At 31.7% G+C, this 22,130-nt stretch overlaps 5 protein-coding genes and 1 non-coding gene across 6 annotated transcripts; 4 read left to right on the top strand and 2 right to left on the bottom strand.

The window, feature by feature from the left end:
- Positions 1-1,012: 1,012 nt before the first annotated feature.
- Positions 1,013-1,869, bottom strand: PHYBLDRAFT_165367 (hypothetical protein; the record flags this gene model as incomplete). The annotated part of the gene is made up of 3 exons (XM_018435216.1): positions 1,013-1,136; positions 1,201-1,304; positions 1,360-1,869. The coding sequence occupies 3 exons, from the start codon at positions 1,867-1,869 to the stop codon at positions 1,013-1,015; spliced, it is 738 nt and encodes a 245-aa protein (XP_018294904.1).
- Positions 1,870-7,419: 5,550 nt separating this feature from the next.
- PHYBLDRAFT_100373 (hypothetical protein) lies at positions 7,420-14,852 on the top strand (the record flags this gene model as incomplete). Its single annotated transcript, XM_018427582.1, has 2 exons — positions 7,420-7,734; positions 14,661-14,852. Coding segments are annotated over 2 exons (507 nt in total), but the record flags the coding sequence as incomplete, so codon positions are not given.
- Positions 14,823-16,169, top strand: PHYBLDRAFT_165363 (hypothetical protein; the record flags this gene model as incomplete). Its single annotated transcript, XM_018435215.1, has 1 exon — positions 14,823-16,169. One exon carries the CDS (start codon positions 14,823-14,825, stop codon positions 16,167-16,169), a length of 1,347 nt encoding a protein of 448 aa, XP_018294902.1.
- Positions 16,170-16,276: 107 nt separating this feature from the next.
- On the bottom strand, positions 16,277-18,023 carry PHYBLDRAFT_165362 (hypothetical protein; the record flags this gene model as incomplete). The annotated part of the gene is made up of 6 exons (XM_018435214.1): positions 16,277-16,429; positions 16,491-16,655; positions 16,722-17,027; positions 17,096-17,199; positions 17,251-17,482; positions 18,009-18,023. The coding sequence occupies 6 exons, from the start codon at positions 18,021-18,023 to the stop codon at positions 16,277-16,279; spliced, it is 975 nt and encodes a 324-aa protein (XP_018294901.1).
- Positions 18,024-20,579: 2,556 nt separating this feature from the next.
- PHYBLDRAFT_165361 (hypothetical protein) lies at positions 20,580-21,904 on the top strand (the record flags this gene model as incomplete). The annotated part of the gene is made up of 4 exons (XM_018435213.1): positions 20,580-20,610; positions 21,323-21,442; positions 21,554-21,611; positions 21,769-21,904. 4 exons carry the CDS (start codon positions 20,580-20,582, stop codon positions 21,902-21,904), a joined length of 345 nt encoding a protein of 114 aa, XP_018294900.1.
- On the top strand, positions 21,418-21,490 carry PHYBLDRAFT_t84. Its single transcript has one exon. It is a non-coding gene; the product is annotated as a tRNA-Phe (tRNA).
- Positions 21,905-22,130: the final 226 nt, after the last annotated feature.

The raw sequence follows: 22,130 nt of genomic DNA, 5'->3' as shown, positions 1-22,130 counted from the left end.
TTCTTTTCTTCAAATATAACTAAATAATAATTATTATTTCAGTTGTCATAGATACTAGCGTGTTTTTTCCTTCTGATGTATTCTCTTTACAATGGCCATCCGGATTAGTCCAGGTTAGTAACTATACTTCATGTCATCATCATATAAAATTATTCTGACTTTTCTCCTTCTTTTTTATAGACAATATCGCCAAAAATATTCCCTACAATTAAACAAGACCATCAACACGGTAATATTTTATTTTTTATTTACTTTTAATATGTATCTGACAGAATATAATTTTTATTACAGATGAATGTTCATCTGCCAAACACGCAATGAATCAAGAACCTCTATCTCTTGGCGCCATCATTGACATGGTAAGACTTCTTCTTTTATTCTCTTAATATGTATGATAGTATTATTTATACTGTATATTAATATATGTTTTTTACTAAAGGTTATATCAACTCTTGACAAGTACTATCTAGGTCTACAAATAAATTGACTTTCTTTGGGTACGTTCATTACATATTCTGTCACCCAATTCACTCAAACTAACTTCTCTATATTATTTTCATTGTTAAAGAAATTATACTTGACGCCATGCCTCGAACTCTCAAAGTTTTATTTTTATCTTCTTCAGTCATTATATTGTATGTATCCTCAAATTAATATATCACTCACAACATGTAAATATTTAAATACACATCTAACTTCTCTTCTATTATGTTAAATAGTATCTGTGCCAAAGATAACTACTGAATATGAGGGTTTACAAACATTATATATAAAGCACTGCTTGATTTGAGTCATATGAAGGATACCGGTGAAGACGGCCCGAGGCATATAATATTATTCCAATACTATCAACCTAGAATCATTCTATTTTTTCTAATAAATACAAAAATAAACTATAATTCAAACCAATAATAATTGAATATCAAGTAATTGGGGGAGCAGATAATCTATGACCTCATAATAAAGAGTGTTAATGATTGGCTTATAAGCAATAAAATGTCCATGGTTCTAACTATTCACCCAGGGATAGTTCAACAATACACATGCGACGTAGTCCCTGATTATTAACCTTTAACATGGAAACAGATTGTATTACAGCAAAAAAACAAAGTTTGAAATAAAGTTTTCTTGGTACTCTATTATATACAAAGATATAAAATTACTATTGACCCCAACTTCACTAGTGCTATCGAACTTTACACTTGTAGATAGCAGGTCTGTGCACATGTAACCAGATCAGCTTTGGTACCAGTGGAAATAGGCAAAACCCCACTGTAAAATGCGGAATATTCACAATAGTATGCCTGAATTTCCCGGTGTGTATTTATTGTTATTTTTCCAGTGATTGTATGTCTGCACCAGGTCAAGCAATGCCTTGCGGGCAGCTTGGTCACAGACACGCTCTGCCACAAGCGTGGGAATAACAAACAAGATGAAGTCAGCCCAGTCCACAGCCCGGAAGTATCCTGATCTTGTCGCGACATTTATCCAAGCACCGTGGAAAGACGTCGGAATACTTCTTCTAGTGGACACCATGGCAGTGCCAATTTCTTTTTGAGCTGCAAGGGAGAGAGACAGAGGATGATCTTTTCCATACTTGCCACACACGAGCCCCCAGACCTGTTTGGCAATGCTGTGACAAATGCCGTGCATTTCATCCAATGCAAAAAAGAACGGACCAGAGAAGGAATTCAGTAATGAGAAGGGAGATTGGCCAGTTAACCCTTTTTTGCTTGATAATGCCACCTCGTCAAAGTACTTGAAGCTTTCCGGTGTGCGCATGGTGATAGTAGATGGCATTCGGAAATATTGGCCATGGCCAGAAGATTGGCCCACAACGTGGCAGATGTGGCAGCCATCCTTACTCATATGGCCCACATGACAAGCCATCTTTCCCAGAGCTAGGATGTCCCCAGTTGTCATCAGTACATGGACTTTTGCACAAATATCTCCATATGGTGTCTTCACAACCATTCCACTGGCTTGGAGAACCCAAAGTTCTTTCATGATTGGCTCCAAGAATGACCAGAAGTCGGCGGGTGCTTTGGGACCAGGGATGATTGCGACTTGGATCATATGGCTGCACTCATAGCAGATCATTGGGGGCAGGTTGAGGTTGGTAACGTAGACAATAGTTACCGAACCTGGAACAATATGGGGAGCAAACCCATCAACAGACAATGAAATGGCAATGTCGTTTTCACCCGAGAAAAGATGCTTCTTTGACTGGTATGCCTGTCCATCAAAGACATCGGAAATGCTGTCATCAGCCTTTTGTGTATGATGGTGGCGATACAACATCTCTTTTCTGATGTGGTCATTGGCCAAAGCAACTGCAAGCTGTCTACCTAGAGGAAGCTGTATCATTGTGCTGGCAGGAATTGGATTCTCACCAGCGATGTGATCGAACAATGATTTGCAATAAACATGCAAACATGCTTAAGACGGTTGGTATAGATTTCACCAGATGCCATCGAAATTGGACATCCATTGCAAGAGTCAGTCATCTCTGAAAAGACCGTCAAAGGAGGCAATTGTAAGTAACTATTCACTGCAGTGTAAAGTAGTATATTTAATATTGGAAGTATATGATGTATTTGACTGTTTATAACCAATAAAAATGATGTATAAAATATAATGTCTATCATAACAGCCAATAAAAGTGATATATAAAATGTAATTGTGTAATGTAATAACCAATAAAAATGATAAATAAAAAATATATCCATTTGAGAAACCAATAAAAATGTATTTTTATACAATACACTACAGTGCAATTATGTCTTATCCAATAAAAACAATGATTAAGCAAGAAATATTTAAAAGAATCTAAATTAAAAGAATAATGAATTAGTAGTAATCAATGGCATATAATATTTCAACTATACTTAAAGAAGTTTTGTCCAATTGAAAGACAAATATTAGCAAAAGAAAAGGTTATCAATATATTAATAGAATCTTAAAACTACCGGTAAGCAGAGATGTATTAAAATGTACATGAACTCAGGGTTGGAAAAAAGGGGGGAGGACACAAAACGCGCCCTGGCTTCCCCTCCGGAACCACCTGTGAAACCACCTCTAAAACTCCTATTTTTTTTGGCATAGTGCCATACTTATAAATAAATATTACAACAATAAAAAGCTTTATTATCTCACTCAAAAGATATTATTTGGTTTAAGTTCTCTACAACTATTGACTCTGCGACATGGCTACAAGTCCCAAAAAGAAATCTCACAGACATTTTTTACAAGAAAGAGTAAACTCGTTTTTTTATCCAATAAAACAGACTGAGCATTATCATCACCATCGAAAATAAAAAAGACAAAAGTGATGGAAATTTAAGCTACCACTCCACAAATAATAGTACCCTATGCCATAGATGAAATTACCCTATTTTCCAGTGTATACATATAAGATTGGCTGTTCATAACTTATATATATATATCAGATTAGTGGTCAACAACTTATATATATACCCAATTAGCAGTCAACAGCTTATATATATACTAGATCGGCTAACATCAGCTTATATATATATCAGATTGGCTGTCATCCACTTATATATGTATGAGATATACTATCATCAGTTTATATATATATGAGATAGGCTGTCAATAGTATGTATATATATACCTGATTGGCAGTCAACAATTTATATATATATCAGATCAGCTATCATCAGCCTATATATATATCAGATTGAGTATCATATGTTTATATATAGTGTGGATCACCTGATATCATCTTATATATATATTAGATTGACTATCATTAGCTTATATATATACTAGATTGATAGTCAACAACTTATATACTCGATCAGCATTCAACAGCTGATATATATACCTGATTAGTGGTTAACAACTTATATATATACCAGATTAGCAGTCAACTACTTGTATATATATCTGATTGGTGATCAACAACTTATATATATACTAGATCAGTAGTCAACAACTTATATATATCTGATTGGTGACCGACAACTTATATATATACCAGATCAGTAGTCAACAACTTATATATATACCATATTAACTGTTATCAGCTTATATATTTATTAGATTGCCTGTCATCAGCTTATACATATATGGGATATGCTGTCAATAGTTTATATATATACCAGATCGGCTGTCATTAGCTTATATATGTATAAGATTGACTATAATTATATTATATATACAAGCTAATTAATCATAATTAACTTATATATATATAAGATTGTTTATAATTGATTTACATATAGAGTCAATTGGCTGTTGTTAACTTATATAGTATTGCATAATCTTAGATATTTATATATAAACACATATTAAAAATATAAAAAATAAAGTTTGTGTAACATATGTCATTATGCATATTTGCGTAACTTAAACAATATAATTGAATTGCTGAAAAAAATTGCTAACTTTTGGCTATACTTGTTATATAATGTGCATAATAATGCATAATCTCACATAAATGATCTACATAAACAATACGATTGCATTGCTGAAAAAAATGGTAACTTTTGGCTATACTTGTTATATAATGTGCATAATCATGCATAATCTTGCATAAATGATCTACGTAAACAATACAATTGCATTGCTGAAAAAATGGTAACTTTTGGCTATACTTGTTATATAATGTGCATAATCATGCATAATCTTGCATAAATGATCTACGTAAACAATACAATTGCATTGCTGAAAAAAATGGTAACTTTTGGCTATACTTGTTATATAATGTGCATAATCATGCATAATCTTACATAAATGATCTACGTAAACAATACAATTGAATTTGTGAGAAAAAATAATAAAGAATAGTTTTTTTCTGGAAAAATTTCCTTTTTTAGTTAGTCTGAATATAATTAGTGTGAGAAGTCTTGACATTTTTAGTGGGGGAAGATAGGTTATATAAATAGCAACTATGTAAAAGCTTGGCATGGAAAAACATTTAATCTTAAACTATCAAAAAGCTGTTCCGACAATAATTAAATATATCTCTTCTAATGAAAGTTTAAATTCTTACTAAGTAATAATTTTTTAATTTTTTTTGCTATATAAAGAAAACTTAGTAGTATAATATAAAAGTATAAGAATATGTAAAGAGCAAGTACAGAATTAATAAAAATTAATTTTCATATTTTTTACTAATTTTTGTATAAAAATCAAAATATTATTATATAGATCAATAAAACAATATATGAACAAGTCAACTTATTAATATTTATTATAATTTGGATGTATTTATATATTATATATATATATATAAAGATTATAAAAGAGTTGTGAATATATATAAAATTAAAGATTAAATATGATTAGAGTATGTTACTTATATTTGACGAGATGATTGGATATGACTTGGATATTAATAAGTGTGAATATATATAATGTGATAGATCCAATGGTATTGACTAATATCAGAGATAGATAAGATATTATAGGCTAATATTAGTAATGAATCAAATGTTATTGGCTAATATTTATTATATATTATATTTTATTAACTTATATAAGTAGTAAATTGAATGTGATAAATATATATATATATAATACAGATAGACTGTTATTAATTTACATATATATCAGATCAGATATCATTTATTTATATATATACTAGATTGGCAGTGTTCAGCTTATATATGTATGAGATTGACTGTTATCCACTTATATATATATCAGATTGGCTGTAATCCACTTATATATATATCAGATTGGATATCACATATTTATATATAGTGCAGATCACCTGTCATCAGCTTATATATATACCCAATTAGCAGTCAACAGCTTATATATATCAGATTGGCTGTGATCTACTTATGTATATATCAGATTGGATATCATATGTTTATATATAGTGTACATCCTCTGTCATCAGCTTATATGCTGGAAAAAGTGTCTGCTTTCACATATGTCAAGCAAATCTAATTTCAAGTGAAAGAAAACATAAAATTGCATCTCAGTTGGTTTTTGTGAATTAAACATTTGACAAGAGATGTAGTCAATTTAATTGGCCATAGCAGTTTGTGTAGCATCTGAGAAAAATACTAAGCCTAAATAAATAAAAAATAAACTACTTTGTGTTCCTCTTCTTTACTTTTAAACCTATGAACACATTTATCTTTTTTTCATTAAAATGTCTCCCAGCCATATCATAACCAAAAAGTTCAAATGCTATTGTCCAGTATGCAGAATTAAAGCAGGAAGATATAATATCATATCTATTTAAACGCTTAAATGTCATAAAAGAGATGAACAAATTGCAATCAGAGAGCAAATCAACAGATGTAGAAAAAACAATTATATTTTTATTTTTATTTTTATTTTTAATATGATAATAATTGATACAATTTATTAATTGAAATACAAAGATTGATGTAGTCGAAGAAACATCTGAGGCTGTCAGGCATAATGAAATTGATTTTGAAGACAAAAGTAATGAATATGATATGGATTATGTTTTTGATAAAATGAAAACTTTTTTTATTCTTTATGATTGTTTTTGTCTAATATTCCCATATTAATAGAATTGAAAGACAGCACAGAAGAGGTGGAAATTCCTGCTCAGATAAGAGACTTACCTCTTTTTGAATCGATGCTGTATTTGGTATTGAAGGCAACAAGTATGTAGCAAGCAACAATTTTGACAACAAAGAAAATGAGAGTGATAATAATATGAGTGATGATAAAGGTTTGTATAGTAAATTTTAAGTAATGCTGTCTCTGAGAAATAAAAGGAAAATTAATCGATTGTTCTTTTCTTTTTTTTTAAAAAAAAAAGATTTTTCATTCAAGTCCATCTCAGAATTGGTTTTGATATACTGTTTAATTGTAATTGCTATTGCTTTATTTGTATCATTATACATCATCAATGAAGGCGCAGTGATTTTGATTTCTATTGTCAACAAGATTCTCAAATTGTTCAACAATTCATTCCATCTTCCATTGAGCATTTCTGGGCTCAAGCAACTTTCAGGATTAAGCACATTAACAAAAGGGATTAAGAAGTATACTGCTTGTGGTGAATGTCATACAATCTATAGCAATGATAAATCTGTCCCAGTATATTGCACATCTTCTGTTTTTGGTAGTAACCTATTGTGCAAAACACCCTTATTCAAAAGTGGATCTGAGTCAAGAATTCTAAAAAAGACATATGTATACCATTCGATTGTATCATAATTGAAAATGTTTTTTTGTTGCCCTGACTTCGAAAGTGCTACCAACTTTTGAAATCGCGATCCGAAAGTAGATGTAATGATGTTTGACATATACAACGGCACTATGTGGAACAGCTTTTTGGATGTCAATAATGTCCCTTTTGTAAACAATGACCACTCTATAATGTTTACTCTCAATATCGATTGGTTCCAACTATTTGATGGGGTAACATATTCATGTGGAGCGATTTATCTTGTTGTAAACAATCTTCCTTGTAATATGCGTTTTAAGAAGGAAAATATCATCCTTGTTGGATTAATGCCAGGATCTAAAGAAGCAAGTAAATCAGACATTAACAACTATCTGAAGCCTCCTGTCGATGAACTGGAGTTGTTGTACAAAGGAATGAATATCAGAACTCACCAACACCCAGAAGGTATCCCCATCTGTACTGCTCTTTTCATGGTCGCATGTGATATCCCTGCCGCAAGAAAAGTATGTGGGTTCACATCTCACACCAGCACCAATGCATGCCATAAATGCAACCGTAAATTCACCTGGTTAAATGGAACAAGCTCTGTTGATTATTCTGGATTTGATTTCTCTAAATGACTCCTTCGCACTAAGAATAATAATTGTAAGGATGCAGAGGTCTGGAGAAATGCAACCAAATCATCTGAGAGTCAGCGTCTTGAAGTTGAAAATGGTGTTTGCTGGTCTGAACTGCATAGTCTCCAGTACTTTGACTTTGTCTGCTGCATAATCGTTGATCTTATACATAATCTGTTCCTCAGAACTGCCAAGAGAATGATGGATAGTTGGGTTGCAGATGGAATAATCAACAACAAGAAACTCGCTGCCATGCAAAAATCTGTCGAGAAAATTATGCTGCCTCCAGATTATACAATGTTGCAAAACAAGATTGGCAAGGGGTTTTTTTACATGAAGGCTGACTAGTGGAAGTCGTGGTGCTTGGTATACTCTCCTGTTGTACTCAAGGGTATATTACCAAAAAAGAAATTTGACAACTAGATGCTCTTTGTGAAGGCCTGCCGAATCCTGGCAATGCCTAGTATTTGCAAAGAGGACATTGAATCAGCACATACGCATCTACAGCAATTCTGTCATGAGTGCAAGAGTTTATACAAACTCGATCTTCTCTTATCTAACATGCATTTGCACCTTCATCTTTGGCAAACCATCCTAGACTTTGGTCCCGTGTATAGCTACTGGTTATTTAGTTTTGAGAGGTATAACAATGTCTTAAAGAATATCTAAACAAATTGTAAGAGTGGATTTGAGCTAACATATATGAGAAGATTTGTGGAAGAGACGTACAAAGCAGATGTTGTTGATTACGTTATGGACATTGCAGATATTCACAGTTATCTTGATATTTTCAAAAAAATCGTAAAAGCTAAAACACCAGAAACAGCAATAACATCTACAACATCAACATTAGCTCAACAACATTAGTTCTTTTCTTTTTCTCTTACCAAATTCGTGGCTACAACACAAGATGAATCAAGAATGGTTAAAGTAAACGAGCCCCTACCACTGACAACTTTTCCTTTGGTAGTTAAATCTACATCAGTAATGCCAGAGCATGAGTACAACTGTCTTTTAGAATACTACCAAGTTGCCTACAATGATTATAATATTGCAAGCTGAATAAAGCAATGACCAGCCCAGCTTTTGTGAATGACAGAATTGAGATGCTCAAGTCAATTGAGATTCTTGGGCAAGTATACAAAGGATGCAATGGCAATGGACGTGGTTCATATATTTAAACTTTGTTTCAAGAAAATAGAACCAATGCACGTTATAGTTATGTCGGTGAAATTCAATACATCTTTGTACACACCTTCTCTCCATCAACAACCACTCTCTCATTAGCTAGCTACAATAACCAGCATACCTTTGCTTTCGTCAGATGGTTTAAAACAACATCAGATACACGCAGACAACTCAAAGGTATTGAAATCTACCATGACAACTTCTACAAATTAGATTTTCAAAGTATACTGCCCATCCATCGTATACTTCTGCCAGTAGCTATCATTGACTACAAAACCAGACGAAATGTCAATAGGAAGATTGCAATTCCTTTGCCACAAAAAATTTATGCTTAATTGTCTTTTTTTTTTATATATTCCTTTATTTTATATATTTTATTACTTTATTTATTTCATTCTATTTTACTTTGTTTATCAATATATTTATCTCTTTTCTTATTTCTATTTATTATTGTTTTTTCTTTCAGTCTTGTTGTGTATAAATCAAGTATAAAGGACGCGCGTATGTGTGAATCTAAAAAATTTATTGTCTGATTGCCCAGGAAGACAGTGACGAAATCAGCCGACGTGGTACAGCAACATTTTTTCTCCTCTCAAAAACCTGGGCATTCTTAGCTTTGCATTCCCTTTTGCTTTATAATTGGAATGCATGCTTTCATCAATCAAGCCCAGAAACTTGTTGAACTATATTTATTTTATTAATATTCTACTTTACCATGATCACATCACAAGAAATAACTTACTTCATTGCTTCTCCAGCTGGGATGGGCAACTTTCAACACACGCACTGGGAATCCAGGGAAAAGTTCCTCTGTGTCAGACTTGCCGTCCAACATAGCCCCTTTTTGGATAGCACCAAAAAAAAAGCTATCTTGGAATCTTCTTCCACTGTGAGACCCATCTCCTTGTCTATCATTCTCCAGTATCTAGTGTATATATCCTGGCGGCGAGTATGGATCTAAAAAAAAATAGTAAGATGAGTACAAAATATCTTAAATGAATAACATGTTTTGTAATAACCTCTTTAATCCAGCTGGCAATTCTTGCCCTGTGGTTGTTGTTCATGCACTGCTCAGGCAATGTATGTGCTTTATGATAGCAGTACCTATAGTTATGTTTTACCATAGATACTACCATGCCAGGCCAAAAGCTGACAGCTTGGGGTTGGGCATGAATATACTCCTGCAAGTATGCAACAACAGCAACATTATTGAGATGGTCAACCTGCTCATTTATGTTCTATCTTCGTCTTGCTTCATTCTCGGCAATCTCAGTAGGATTATTAGATCTGAAGTCCTTTTTCCAGATCTTCTCTCTGATCAAGGTCTAGATACTACATGTTAGATTATTATTCACTCCATAAGATTTAACATATTTACCAAAACTGCAACTTTTGTTTCTTCTTCAGACATTTGGTCGAAAGATGGGGCAGCAGATGGGGTAACTGCAGAGAGAACTTGTCTACTTGTGGATGCCAAAGACATAGCAATTGCACCAACTGTCTCGGTGTTTCTTCTTTGAATATCAATAAATTGACTAAATCTATTGTACAGAGATCCAAGCATGGCGCCCATGTTATCAAGGCAAGTTGACATTTCTGTCATGCACTGTTCTTGGGTAACAGCAGGTACAATAAGATGTTGCTCAACACGACCAACTGCAACCTGGGTAAGGCTATTTCTAGCATTAGATCTAGAGGTTCTAGAAGTAATGAGAGCCATTTTCTATACAAACATATGTTTCAAAATAAAACAAAAATATATTAAATTTTCTATTCTTACTCTTGTTATTTGCTTATACATTAAATAAATTCATATATACATAGTAAAGTGAAAGTGTTGGAAGATTTGATTTTGGAGATCGAGATTGAGAAAGAGAATATTATGAAATATAGTGAAACAAAAAGATTCTTTTATACCTTTTTTATTAGACTTCTTGAAGACGTGATATGAAAATATGAACCATTTTCTGTTTTAGATTTTTTCAATTTAATTCCCAGTATCTTTTTTTTCAGAAGACAAAGATTTTTATATTTATACTCAATTTTTTTTCTGTTTTTTCTTTTTTTCTTTTTTTTTTTTCCTTTGTTTGTTTTGTCTGCCTTTTCGCTTCTTTTCTCTTTATTTAATAGTTTTTCTTTTATTCATACAATCAGTTAAAGAAATGTGATGTCTTTAAACTGGTCTACTGTACTTAATTATTTTTGTTTTTGTTTTTGTTTTTATATTTCTCTTTTTCTAGATCTACTAACCTTCTAATAATTTTTGAGACACTTCTTTATTTATCAATAGGTCTATTGACACGGTTGGATATGTCTTACTCTTAAACATAAAGGTAAAACAAGTCAAACATGTTCTAGTTTTATATTAATTTGTTTCTCATCTGTTAGCAGATATATGTCCTGTGCACGATTACACTTATCTACTGCAGAAATGTACTCAGTAAGCTTACAAAATTATATATGTGTTTTTATACTAATACTAAATCTATTTGAATATATCACAGTATACGACAAGTCCATTCTTTCAATTTTAGAGAATTATCAGCATCATTTATTGAGGTCAGTATATCTTTTATATTAACAGCTATTATCAATGTTAAAATCATTATTTATAGCTATTGTCTGTAATATATACACGGCAATTATAACTCTGGCATACTTGACTGTAAGTATATGTATATTTCTTTAAATACAAAACATATTATTTAACTTTTTAATTAACTTTCTTTTTGTAGTAAACGGTAATAATTATATTTATATCAGATTCTTGAAACTACTCTAGCTTATTCTCATTTATTGTACTATTCTTATATTTACTATTATTATAAATTCTCTCTTTTTATCAATGGTATCCAAACTACTTAATCTCAAAATAGTCGAGAGCTATGTATATACTATATTATTATGCAATACAATTCAAGAGAATTATTTTTTTACAAAATAAACAAGCCTCATTCACAAACTATTTCTCAGATACTGTTTTAAAGAAGTATGAGAAGACTATCTTTCAGTCAATCAAATGAGAGTACTGAAGTTTATCCATAAAATAAGGTCCAATAGAATTGATTAAAAACTGAGAAAAGTATTACTTTTCTCTGAAGAAAGTATCAGTTTTACTTCTTTTTCTTGCGCCTTCAAAACCCAATAGAATTGCTTAAAACCTGAGAAAAGTATTACTTTCCTCTGAAGAAAGTATCAGTTTCACTTCTTTTTCTTGCCTTTTTAAGAACAATGGAATTCTGTGCTTTACATAAAAAAGAAAAAAGATCTATTTTCATTTTAACCTTCGTTTCTGAGCTGGCATATTAAAATAGTACTATACAACTTTTTTAGCACAATTCTTTCACATAGGATTAATGTCCTCATTTCTTAGATTTAATAAGAACTATATCATAATGTCAAGAACACCCAAATCCTGAGTTTAATTAATTCTTTCACTTGGGCTTCGGTACTCTTTCACATAGAGAAAATTAAACACTTTTCTCAGTGGCAGGCATTTCAACCTCTTCTGTGCTGTCATTCAATTCTATCAAAATGGGGATATTAGACAAAAACAATTATAAGGAATAAAAAAAAGTTTTTATTTTATCAAAAACATAATCCATATCATATTCATTACTTTTGTCTTCAAAATCAATTTCATTATGGCTGGCAACCTCAGATGTTTCTTCGACTACATCACTCTCTCTATTTCAACTAATAAATTGTATCAATTATTATCATATTAAAAATAAAAATAAAAATAAAAATATAATTGTTTTTTCTACATCTGTTGATTTGCTCTCTGACCTCAATTTGTTAATCTCTTTCATGACGTTAAAGCATTTGGCAGATACGGTATTATATCTTCTTGCTTTAATTCTGCATACAGAACAGTACACTGCAAAAACATCTTAAAATAATTGAATTCCACTTACCTGGAATTATTGATAACAGTAGCCAAAAAATTACAACCCAGGTCATTTCCTGTGTTTAGCAGCAAGAATATATTTAAAGACATATCATTGGCCTAATATATATCAGAGTCCCTGAGAGAATTTTTTCAAAATAATAAAGACAATTATAATAAGCAACGGCTGTTACACACTTCTTTTATTATTAAAAAAAAATTAAGTGAAAAAATGTTTGCCATTGCCAATCCTGATGAAGATTGTTGCAAATGCACAAGATGCAATTGCAATCATCTTGGATACACCATGACAGATAAAAGAACTGCCAAGCGTCATGCCCAAAATGATAATGACAGGAATATGGATAAAACTATTAATGGTAAATTAAGTTATCAATTTTTCATTTATTTATATGATGTATTCTAATCCATTAGAACAAATAGTTTTGACAGCCGAACTAAACACTGGTGAAGCTGATATGGACGTAGATCAAATTGAAGAACATATTGAATGTAATAGTATTTTATTTTTTATACCCAATGTGCACTCTATTTAAACTTGGTACCAATAGATGATAATTACTCCGTTGGTGCACCCTCACCAGAGCAGTATGTCAATATTCACTTACCTCTTTCGGTGGAAGAATCTCTTTTTGAAACAGAGGAGCATACCTCAGAGTATGAGTCTGAATATGAGTCGTCAGATGAATTTGAGCAAGAAGAACAGAACAGAGAGCAAGAACAGGGTAAATATTAAAAATAAACTATGATTGAAGAAAAAAGGTTTGAATTAAAGAAACAAAAAATTAATATTATTTTATGATAACTTACAGAGTCTACAGAAAACCTTCCAGAGAATATTTGGCATCGAGTAATTGCGGTTTTCACTGTGATATTTATTTCTAGCTTCATTGTGGATGAAGGCGCAATAATTTTGATTACATTCATAAATACAATCCTCGAACATTATGGAGAGGATTTCTGACTTCCCACAAGCATTCCGGGTTTGAGGAAAATGACAGGATACAATGACTTGACAAACGGTGTATCAAAATATGTAGCATGCAGTAATTGTCACACATTGTACAATTACAGCAACAACACACATACATTCTGCAATTTCAAAAGAGTTGGTAGTAAGACGCATTGTAAGAATGATCTCTACAAGTCTAGTATGAAGAACGCCATGATTCCAAAGTGCACATTTGTTTATAACTCGTGGACAACTACCTTGAAAAAAATGTTTACACGTCCTTCTTTTGAGAGTATGATCAACAGATGGAATCGTGAACCAAAAGTCGACAGTACTTTATTTGATGTATATGATGGAAAGATGTGAAACGAATTAGTGGATGAGGATGGTATCCAGTTTGTTTCGAAGGAACGATCATTACTATTGACACTGAACATTGATTGGTTTCAACCATTTGATGAAGTAACATATTCTTGTGGTGCAATATATCTGACAATTAACGATCTGCCAAGAGAAGAGCAGAACAAGGCAGAAAATGTCATTCTTGTTGGATTAATGTCTGGACCTAAAGAAGCAAGCACCGACGAGATCAATAACTATTTGCGTCCTCTTGTTGATGAACTTATGCTATTGTATAAAGGTATCACAATTGATACATATAACTGCTCAGGTGCTCTGGTGCGTGCTGCTCTGTTGATGGTTGCATGCAACATCCCTGCTGCAAGAAAGACGTGTGGGTTTACATCTCACAACAGCACATGTGCATGCTACAAATGCAATCGTCAGTTTGCTCATATTGATGAGACCACTGCTGTAAACTATTTTGGGCTTAAGTTTTCAGGATAGGTAGGCTGCACAAAAGAAGAAAATCGCAGACATGCAAACCTGTGGAAGAATGCAAAGACATTGACAGAGAGAAAGCGATTGGAGATTGAAAATGGTGTTCGTTGGTCTGAGCTTCATCGACTTGTGTACTTTGAGCCAGTGCATGCAACCATTATCGATCCCATGCACAACCTTTTTCTCGGGACTGCAAAACGAATGATGGATATTTGGATTGCAAACAATTTGCTTGATGACAAAGAATTTGTAGAGATGCAGAAAGAGGCTAATAGAATGGTACTCCCTGTAGGGTATACCACTCTGAAGATAAAGATTGGAAAGAAATTTCTGTTTATGAAGGCAGATGAGTGGAAATCATGGTGCCTGATATACTCTCCTGTTCTGCTTAAGACACGCCTGCAAGATGATCTGCTTGGCAATTGGATCCATTTTGTCGATGCATGCAGAGAATTGACGAAACCAAGTATCACCAAAAATGGGATCAAAAAAGCTCACGAAAGTTTGGAGGAGTTCTGTGTTGGTTGTGAAGACTTTTATAAACCAGATGTATTCACGCAAAACATGTATCTCCATCTCCACCTAAAAGAAACGATTGAGGACTTTGGGCCAATTTATGGATTTTGGCTATTTAGCTTTGAGCGCTATAATGGTGTATTGAAAGGGTTTGAGACAAACCAGAAGAGTGGGTTTGAGAATACCTACATGAAAAGGTTTCTTGAGAGTTCTTACAATGGTGACTTTTGTCAAGCGCATCTCAGAAATGTTACCAGCCCTTTACTCCTCTCTCTCTTTCTCAAGCTGTCTGGCCGTAAAATCTATAATCCTGCACTTTCGCCACATCCTTTGATACCGTCATTCTTTCACTTGCCAACGTTCCTGCAATCTGCTGAAAAGCCTTCAAAGCAAACATTTGGCAACCAACCTCTACCTCTTTCCACTCTACCATTGTGTTTGAAGCTACCAACAACAATGAGAAAATCCGAGTATGATTGTCTGCTCGATTTCTATAAAATTGAGTATGACAATGATTCTCTTTGCAGTGCCAAGACAACAATCAGGAATTGTTGGTTTGTGAATGACCGAATCCAGAAGATTTTGTCCATCAATCTTCTTGGACAAGTTTACACAGGTGGAGAAGGCTTGGTCGTGAGAGGATTGCATATACAAGCGATATTTATTGAAAAAAGTGGAGACTCTGAGGAAAGATATGCTGGTCATATTAAGTACTTGTTCTTGCACAATTTCACACCAAACCTCATGCACACCAACCTTTCTCCTTGTCACAACCCCCAACACGTATTTGCCTTTGTTGAGTGGTACAAAATTTCTTGCCATCAACCTAGAATCAAGCAGGGCATCGAGTTGTATGAGCCAGAATTTCTGAAGTATGACTACAACAACATTCTGCCTGTCCATCGCATCTTGTCACCAATTGCAATTGGAAGTCATGTGTCTGGTAGTGGTGCGGCAAAAGTCGTTGTTATTCCTCTGCCAAGAAAGCTGTACGCTTAATAAAATACTCTATCTTTTTTTTAAAATAATAATAATAATATAAAACATAGTTCATGGACATAAAAAGAGATGTGATAAAGAGTGCAACTAAAAAGACAGAAATTTTATTATACGCGTTTTGACCACGCAGGCATTTTTGTGACCAAGCCACGAGGAATTGTCTCGTGTACTAACACATGACTCTGCGACTTCAACTGCGTTGCTCTTTTTCCCAAGTCATCTCTGGCGAGCTCATCAAGAAAGTCAAACACGGTATTCAACTATAAATGTATATACATCAGGAATCAAACAACAAAAAAACTGTTTTATATAAAACATTACCTCATCACTACGCCAATCAGGACGAGATGCAACAACAGAAGTATCGGTTTTTGTCTCATCACCAGACATTGCGTCTCTGTAAAAAACGCCATTATAATCCCAATTAAACTTTTCAGTGACGGCATCCTTATGCTTTGTGTACGTTCTTTTTCTCCTTTTATTAAGCTACGATATATATAATATTTTAAGTATACTTGTCAAAATTGAATTATTATAAATAGAAATGCTTACAGTAGTCTTTCTATTTCCTCTTCTGTTTGAGGTAGTGTTTGTCTGTCTGTCTTCTTCAGTAAGCTTACTAGCAGCCAAGTGATTGTAATAGCTGTTTACAATTATACCACATAGCTCTTTTGGTGGTACTATGGCTGCTACAGGTTGACAACAAATGTAAAGCATCAAATCACTTGCAAGATTCTTGTTAAACTTGTCAGACAAACCAACATTGACATCCCAAGTTGGTTTATCAGCATTCTCTCTGATCAACTCCAAATCATCTGTCTTAAGATTAATATCTCTTAACCGCCCCCAAATAATACTCTATTAAAGGTATATTGATGTTAGATTTAAAGGGAGATTGTTTTTATAATTTTAGTATTTGAGCTTACTGAGATCTTTGGGTGTCTTGAGCTGCTTATGATGTCCTGAGGATCCATATCAGAATCCAGAACGGCTTGCATGCCAGTCGATTGAGCACCCACCTGGCATTGTACTGTTCAAATAGTCAGTCTATTGGAAAACAATATAGTTTGTGTTTAATTACCTTTCAATTCACTAACATCGGAACTAATGGCTGTCATTTTGTCATTGAGTGTAGCGAGAAGACTGACTATATCATTAAACTCTGACTCTGGAATTGACATATTTTTTGGTCTAGGAGCAATCATTGGATTTGACGATTCTATACGCCCAGTGTTGACTGCGTTGATCAATGGCCTAGATGTTGATCCATTGGTACGTGCGTTCTGGTTGATGTTAGTTCTTGGAGCCATTATCTGTATTTTTATATAATAAAATAATAAGTTTCTGGTATATATTGCTTGATATTTCTATCTTAATAATTTTTTAAGAGAGTACTTTACACATAAATAATTGTAGAGTAATTGAGTGATTAAACAATTATGCTAATGATTAAGCGAGCAAGTTGAGCAAGTGTATGAGTGTGTAAATACTTCTTTATTTAAATGATTGAGGAGATCGAAATATATTATTTTGAAAAAAATTGAGCTAGAAAACAACTTCTTTAGGTATATAGTAAGTAACAATTTTTTTATGAAACATATAAAGCTATAATTAGTAGACAATTTTTTTTCAAAGTAAGAGAAACAGTCTAATAACTTTTTCAGGGTCTACAGCTTTTTCAAACACTGTTTTTTATTTTCCCACCTTTTTCTGTTTTTCTCTACTCTTTAATAATAATAATAAAAATGACACTCTTTTAATCCTACTATGTTTCACTTTAGGCACCCTTAATATATACATATGATGCAGGTGTATTTCATTATACAAGAGGTACTTTACCATTAAATATATCATTATTTTACTAACTATAAATTACTTTAAATAGCCATTACATATATTTCTCTGATATAACTGGTGCAGACAAAAGAAACACAAAAACGTATTGGTGGCATATAAGTATATATCTATATCAACATCTTCTTCCCAGTATTAAAAACAATATCTAACATCTACTTTAAATATAGCTCACCCTTGATTTACATATGGTCAGTAAAAACAAATCATTTAAAGAATATAAGGGTATGTGTTATTCATTTTATTATTGTGTTGTTTTTATTTTGTTTTGTTTTTTTATATCAGCATTCTCACTCTCCTTTTTTATAGTTGAAATGGTTCTTCACATTCTTATATGACTGGTACTCAAGGACAAGACATGTTCCTTTAGTAAATATGTATGTATATGTTTTATATTCCTTTCTTTGTAATATATACTTGAATGATGCATTGGCTCGTAGCTTTTGATAATATAAATCTGTGTTTTATTCCATTATTAACAAATTATTCTAACAGTATGTAAGTATCTTTCTACTCCCTTTAATCAAATAGCTTCAGTAAGCATATATACTCACTATCCAAGTTTATTAATTCAAAAAATTCTGAAACAAAATTTACAAGAAGTACAATATAATAGATTAGTGTTGTGGTGATCCAGACACTTGGTTGTTGGATTTATTACATCTAAGAACATATTCCTATTATTATAGTAAAACAGCTATCATTACAAGAACAAATGAATAATTTATTTATTTTACTTATGGTAAATCAATAAGACCAATAATTAATTACAGTAAGTACTGTAATTATGACAGCTCAGTAAGCACTAAGTTAATATGAGGACACTGCAATTAGATTAAATTATAAACATAGTAGTACCAGCTCTCTAATATCTAAATGAACTCAGACTTAAGAAATTAAGATGTGACTGACAAAGCAGATCATGTTTTGATATAAAAAGAACAACTTTGTATTCTTTAATAAAGACAACCTATATACAGTCTCAAAGTATTCTTATATATGTCTCAATCTTTTTACTGTTGATTTTATTCTATAAAACTTCACAAGTGTATTAAATAGTAATACTATATAGAATTCTTATTATTGCCAAAAAAAAGACTTTTTTTATCCAAAATAAAAACAAATAAAAAAATCATTTTTCAAAACAGAACAATATCCAATTGAGAGACTCGTGCTTAGCATTTGCACCTGTGAGAATTTTTTCTTCGATTCATTTAGCCAATAAACATTAAAGAAGTGTCCTGTTATTACGCCTGTTATTATAAAAACAAGGCCTACATCAAATTACAGGTGTAATCAGCAGTAGATAATACATTGTTCTGCATTTGGAATAGTCTATATAATTGATCCCCAAGAACAGTTGATACACAGACATTATACCTAAACTCCTGGTTTTTATTTTTGGAATAAGATAATATTCAATTATTTTTGACACTTTATTCAATAACTTGTCAACTATAATTTCCTTAATATTTACGAGTAATTCATTTTTATGTGACAAAATATCTTGATAATCAAAACCTATTATTATAATAATTCCCAATGGTTTTTGCAGTGGTAGCATTTGAACTTTTTGGTTGAGATATGGCTGGGAGGCATTTTAATGAAAAAAAGATAAATGTGTTTATGGGTTTAAAAGTAAAGAAGAGGAACACAAAGTAGTTTATTTTATATTTATTTTGGCTTAGTATTTTTCTCAGATGCTACATAAATTGCTATGGCTAATTAAATCGACTACATCTCTTGTCAAATATTTAATTCACAAAAACCGGCTGAGATGCAATTTTATATTTTCTTTCACTCGAAATTAGATTTGCTTGACATATGTGAAAATAGACACTTTTTCCAGCATATAAGCTGATGACAGAGGATGTATATAATATATAAACATATGATATCCAATCTAATATATATATATAAGTTAATCACAGCCAATCTGATATATATATAAGTAGATCACAGCCAATCTGATATATATATAAGCTGTTGACTACCAATCTAGTATATATATAAGCTGTTGACTGCCAATTAGATATATATAAGCTGATGTCAGATGATCTGCACTATATATAAACATATGATATCCAATCTGATATATATATAAGTGCATAACAGTCAATCTCATACATATATAAGCTGAACACTGCCAATCTAGTATATATATAAATAAATGATATCTGATCTGATATATATGTTAATCAATAACAGTCAATCTGTACTTTATATATATATTTATCACATCTAATTTACTACTTATATAAGTTAATAAAATATAATATATAATCAATATTAGTCAATAATATTTGATTTATTACTAATATTAGCCTATAATATCTTATCTATCTCTTATATTAGTCAATACCATTAGATCTATCACATTATATATATTCACACTTGTCAATATCCAAGTCATATCCAATCATCTCATCAAATATAAGTTACATACTCTAATCATATTTAATCTTTAATTTTATATATATTCACAACTCTTTTATAATCTTTATATATATATATATATAGTTTAGTACAACAGATATATCACAATTTAAATACTAAATGTTTGACACATGTGGTGCTTGTGTTTGTAGTAAATATTGACAGGTGATATTATCATGGTTTTCAAGGTTTGAATGGGTTAGTAAATGTGAAATAACCTCTCTTTTCTACAAGAGAGAAAAAGACAAACTCGAAAGAGAATGTAGAATTAAAGATAATAAAATCAATAAGAGAAAAAATAAGAGAAAAACAGTACTATTGATCAATCTTGATAGACTTGACTCAATATACTCAGATAATCAAACAAGTAAAATATCAACAGTGTTAAATATTAAGAGAACTTGTTGTCAGAAAATAAGATGAAGAAAATTCAATATTTATTAAATGCAAATATTGTGATATTTATAGTTTTGTAATTGACTTGTTAAATAATTAAATAAATAAAATTATAAAAAAAAATATATAATAAAAGTTGTATAATCAACGATTTATTAAATGTGATTTGTTCTTTACTATCATTAAGTACAAATAAAATAAAATAATTATTAAGTCATAATCATAAAGATAATTATGCTTCTAAAAATATATAATAAAAATAATATTAATTCTAAGTTAATTTGTTCAGTTAAATATAGTGAGAAAATACGATATGATATATGGTTGCCTGAAGTTATTGTTGACAAGATGATGTCTTTTCATTATACTTATTGGTGTTTTGCTTTACGAATAGAAAAATTGCTTTCTATTCAGCCTTGGCCGCCATTGGAAAATCAAAAAAATAATAATAGAATATAATTTTCTAGAATTACAAAGAATTCTGCAACGTCACCGCACCACCGGACAAACGAAATTGTTAAAAGCGCCTTATTTTTACAACATTTGTGTCACCACAGTGTACGCCGCAATAGCTCAGCTGGGAGAGCGTTAGACTGAAGATCTAAAGGTCGTGTGTTCAATCCACACTTGTGGCATCTCTTTTGCATTATTATGTCGTTTCTGATCTAGTCTGTCTTTTAATTCACTGTAAAATGTAGCTGAATTTGTCGTTCCCAATCTGGGTTGGTCTTCCTTTTACTATAACAAAGTCAAAAGGTCAAACCCACTGGGGATCAAGGAGTATACGTAAAATCAATGAGAGGATAAAAAGATACTTTTTATTGATATGAATTGAATTGTCTTATATAGTTTTCTAAACTAATACTGCGCATTATCCGCAGTAGTTATTATTTATATTTAATTAAAGAAATAGTCATTATACTGCGGTTAATGCTCAGGAAGATATTACTGCGTATAAAGAAGTACTGCGGTTAACTATCTTCAGATTTTACGGATTCATCAAAATAATGTCCGACAAATTGGTCAAGCTTTTGTCATTTTCGATCTAGATTGTTCTTCCAATGCTATAACACAGCCAAAATTAATCACCATGCCAGATTTTTTCGTGTAACAACTTTGTAATTCAGCCTGTGAGTTTATGTTATCATTTTGGGAATAGCTTTTTCATTGAAGTTTCAGGTCCGAAAGAATCGCAAAATTGATAAATGGGATTGCAAAAAAAAAATTAACTAGTAAAATATGATTTTATTTATTTTTATGGGTTGAAAATATTGG

Source organism: Phycomyces blakesleeanus (assembly GCF_001638985.1).
Source record: "Phycomyces blakesleeanus NRRL 1555(-) unplaced genomic scaffold PHYBLscaffold_5, whole genome shotgun sequence".
NCBI classification, from domain to species: domain Eukaryota; kingdom Fungi; phylum Mucoromycota; class Mucoromycetes; order Mucorales; family Phycomycetaceae; genus Phycomyces; species Phycomyces blakesleeanus.
This window is presented reverse-complemented; position numbering and strand designations above follow the sequence as displayed.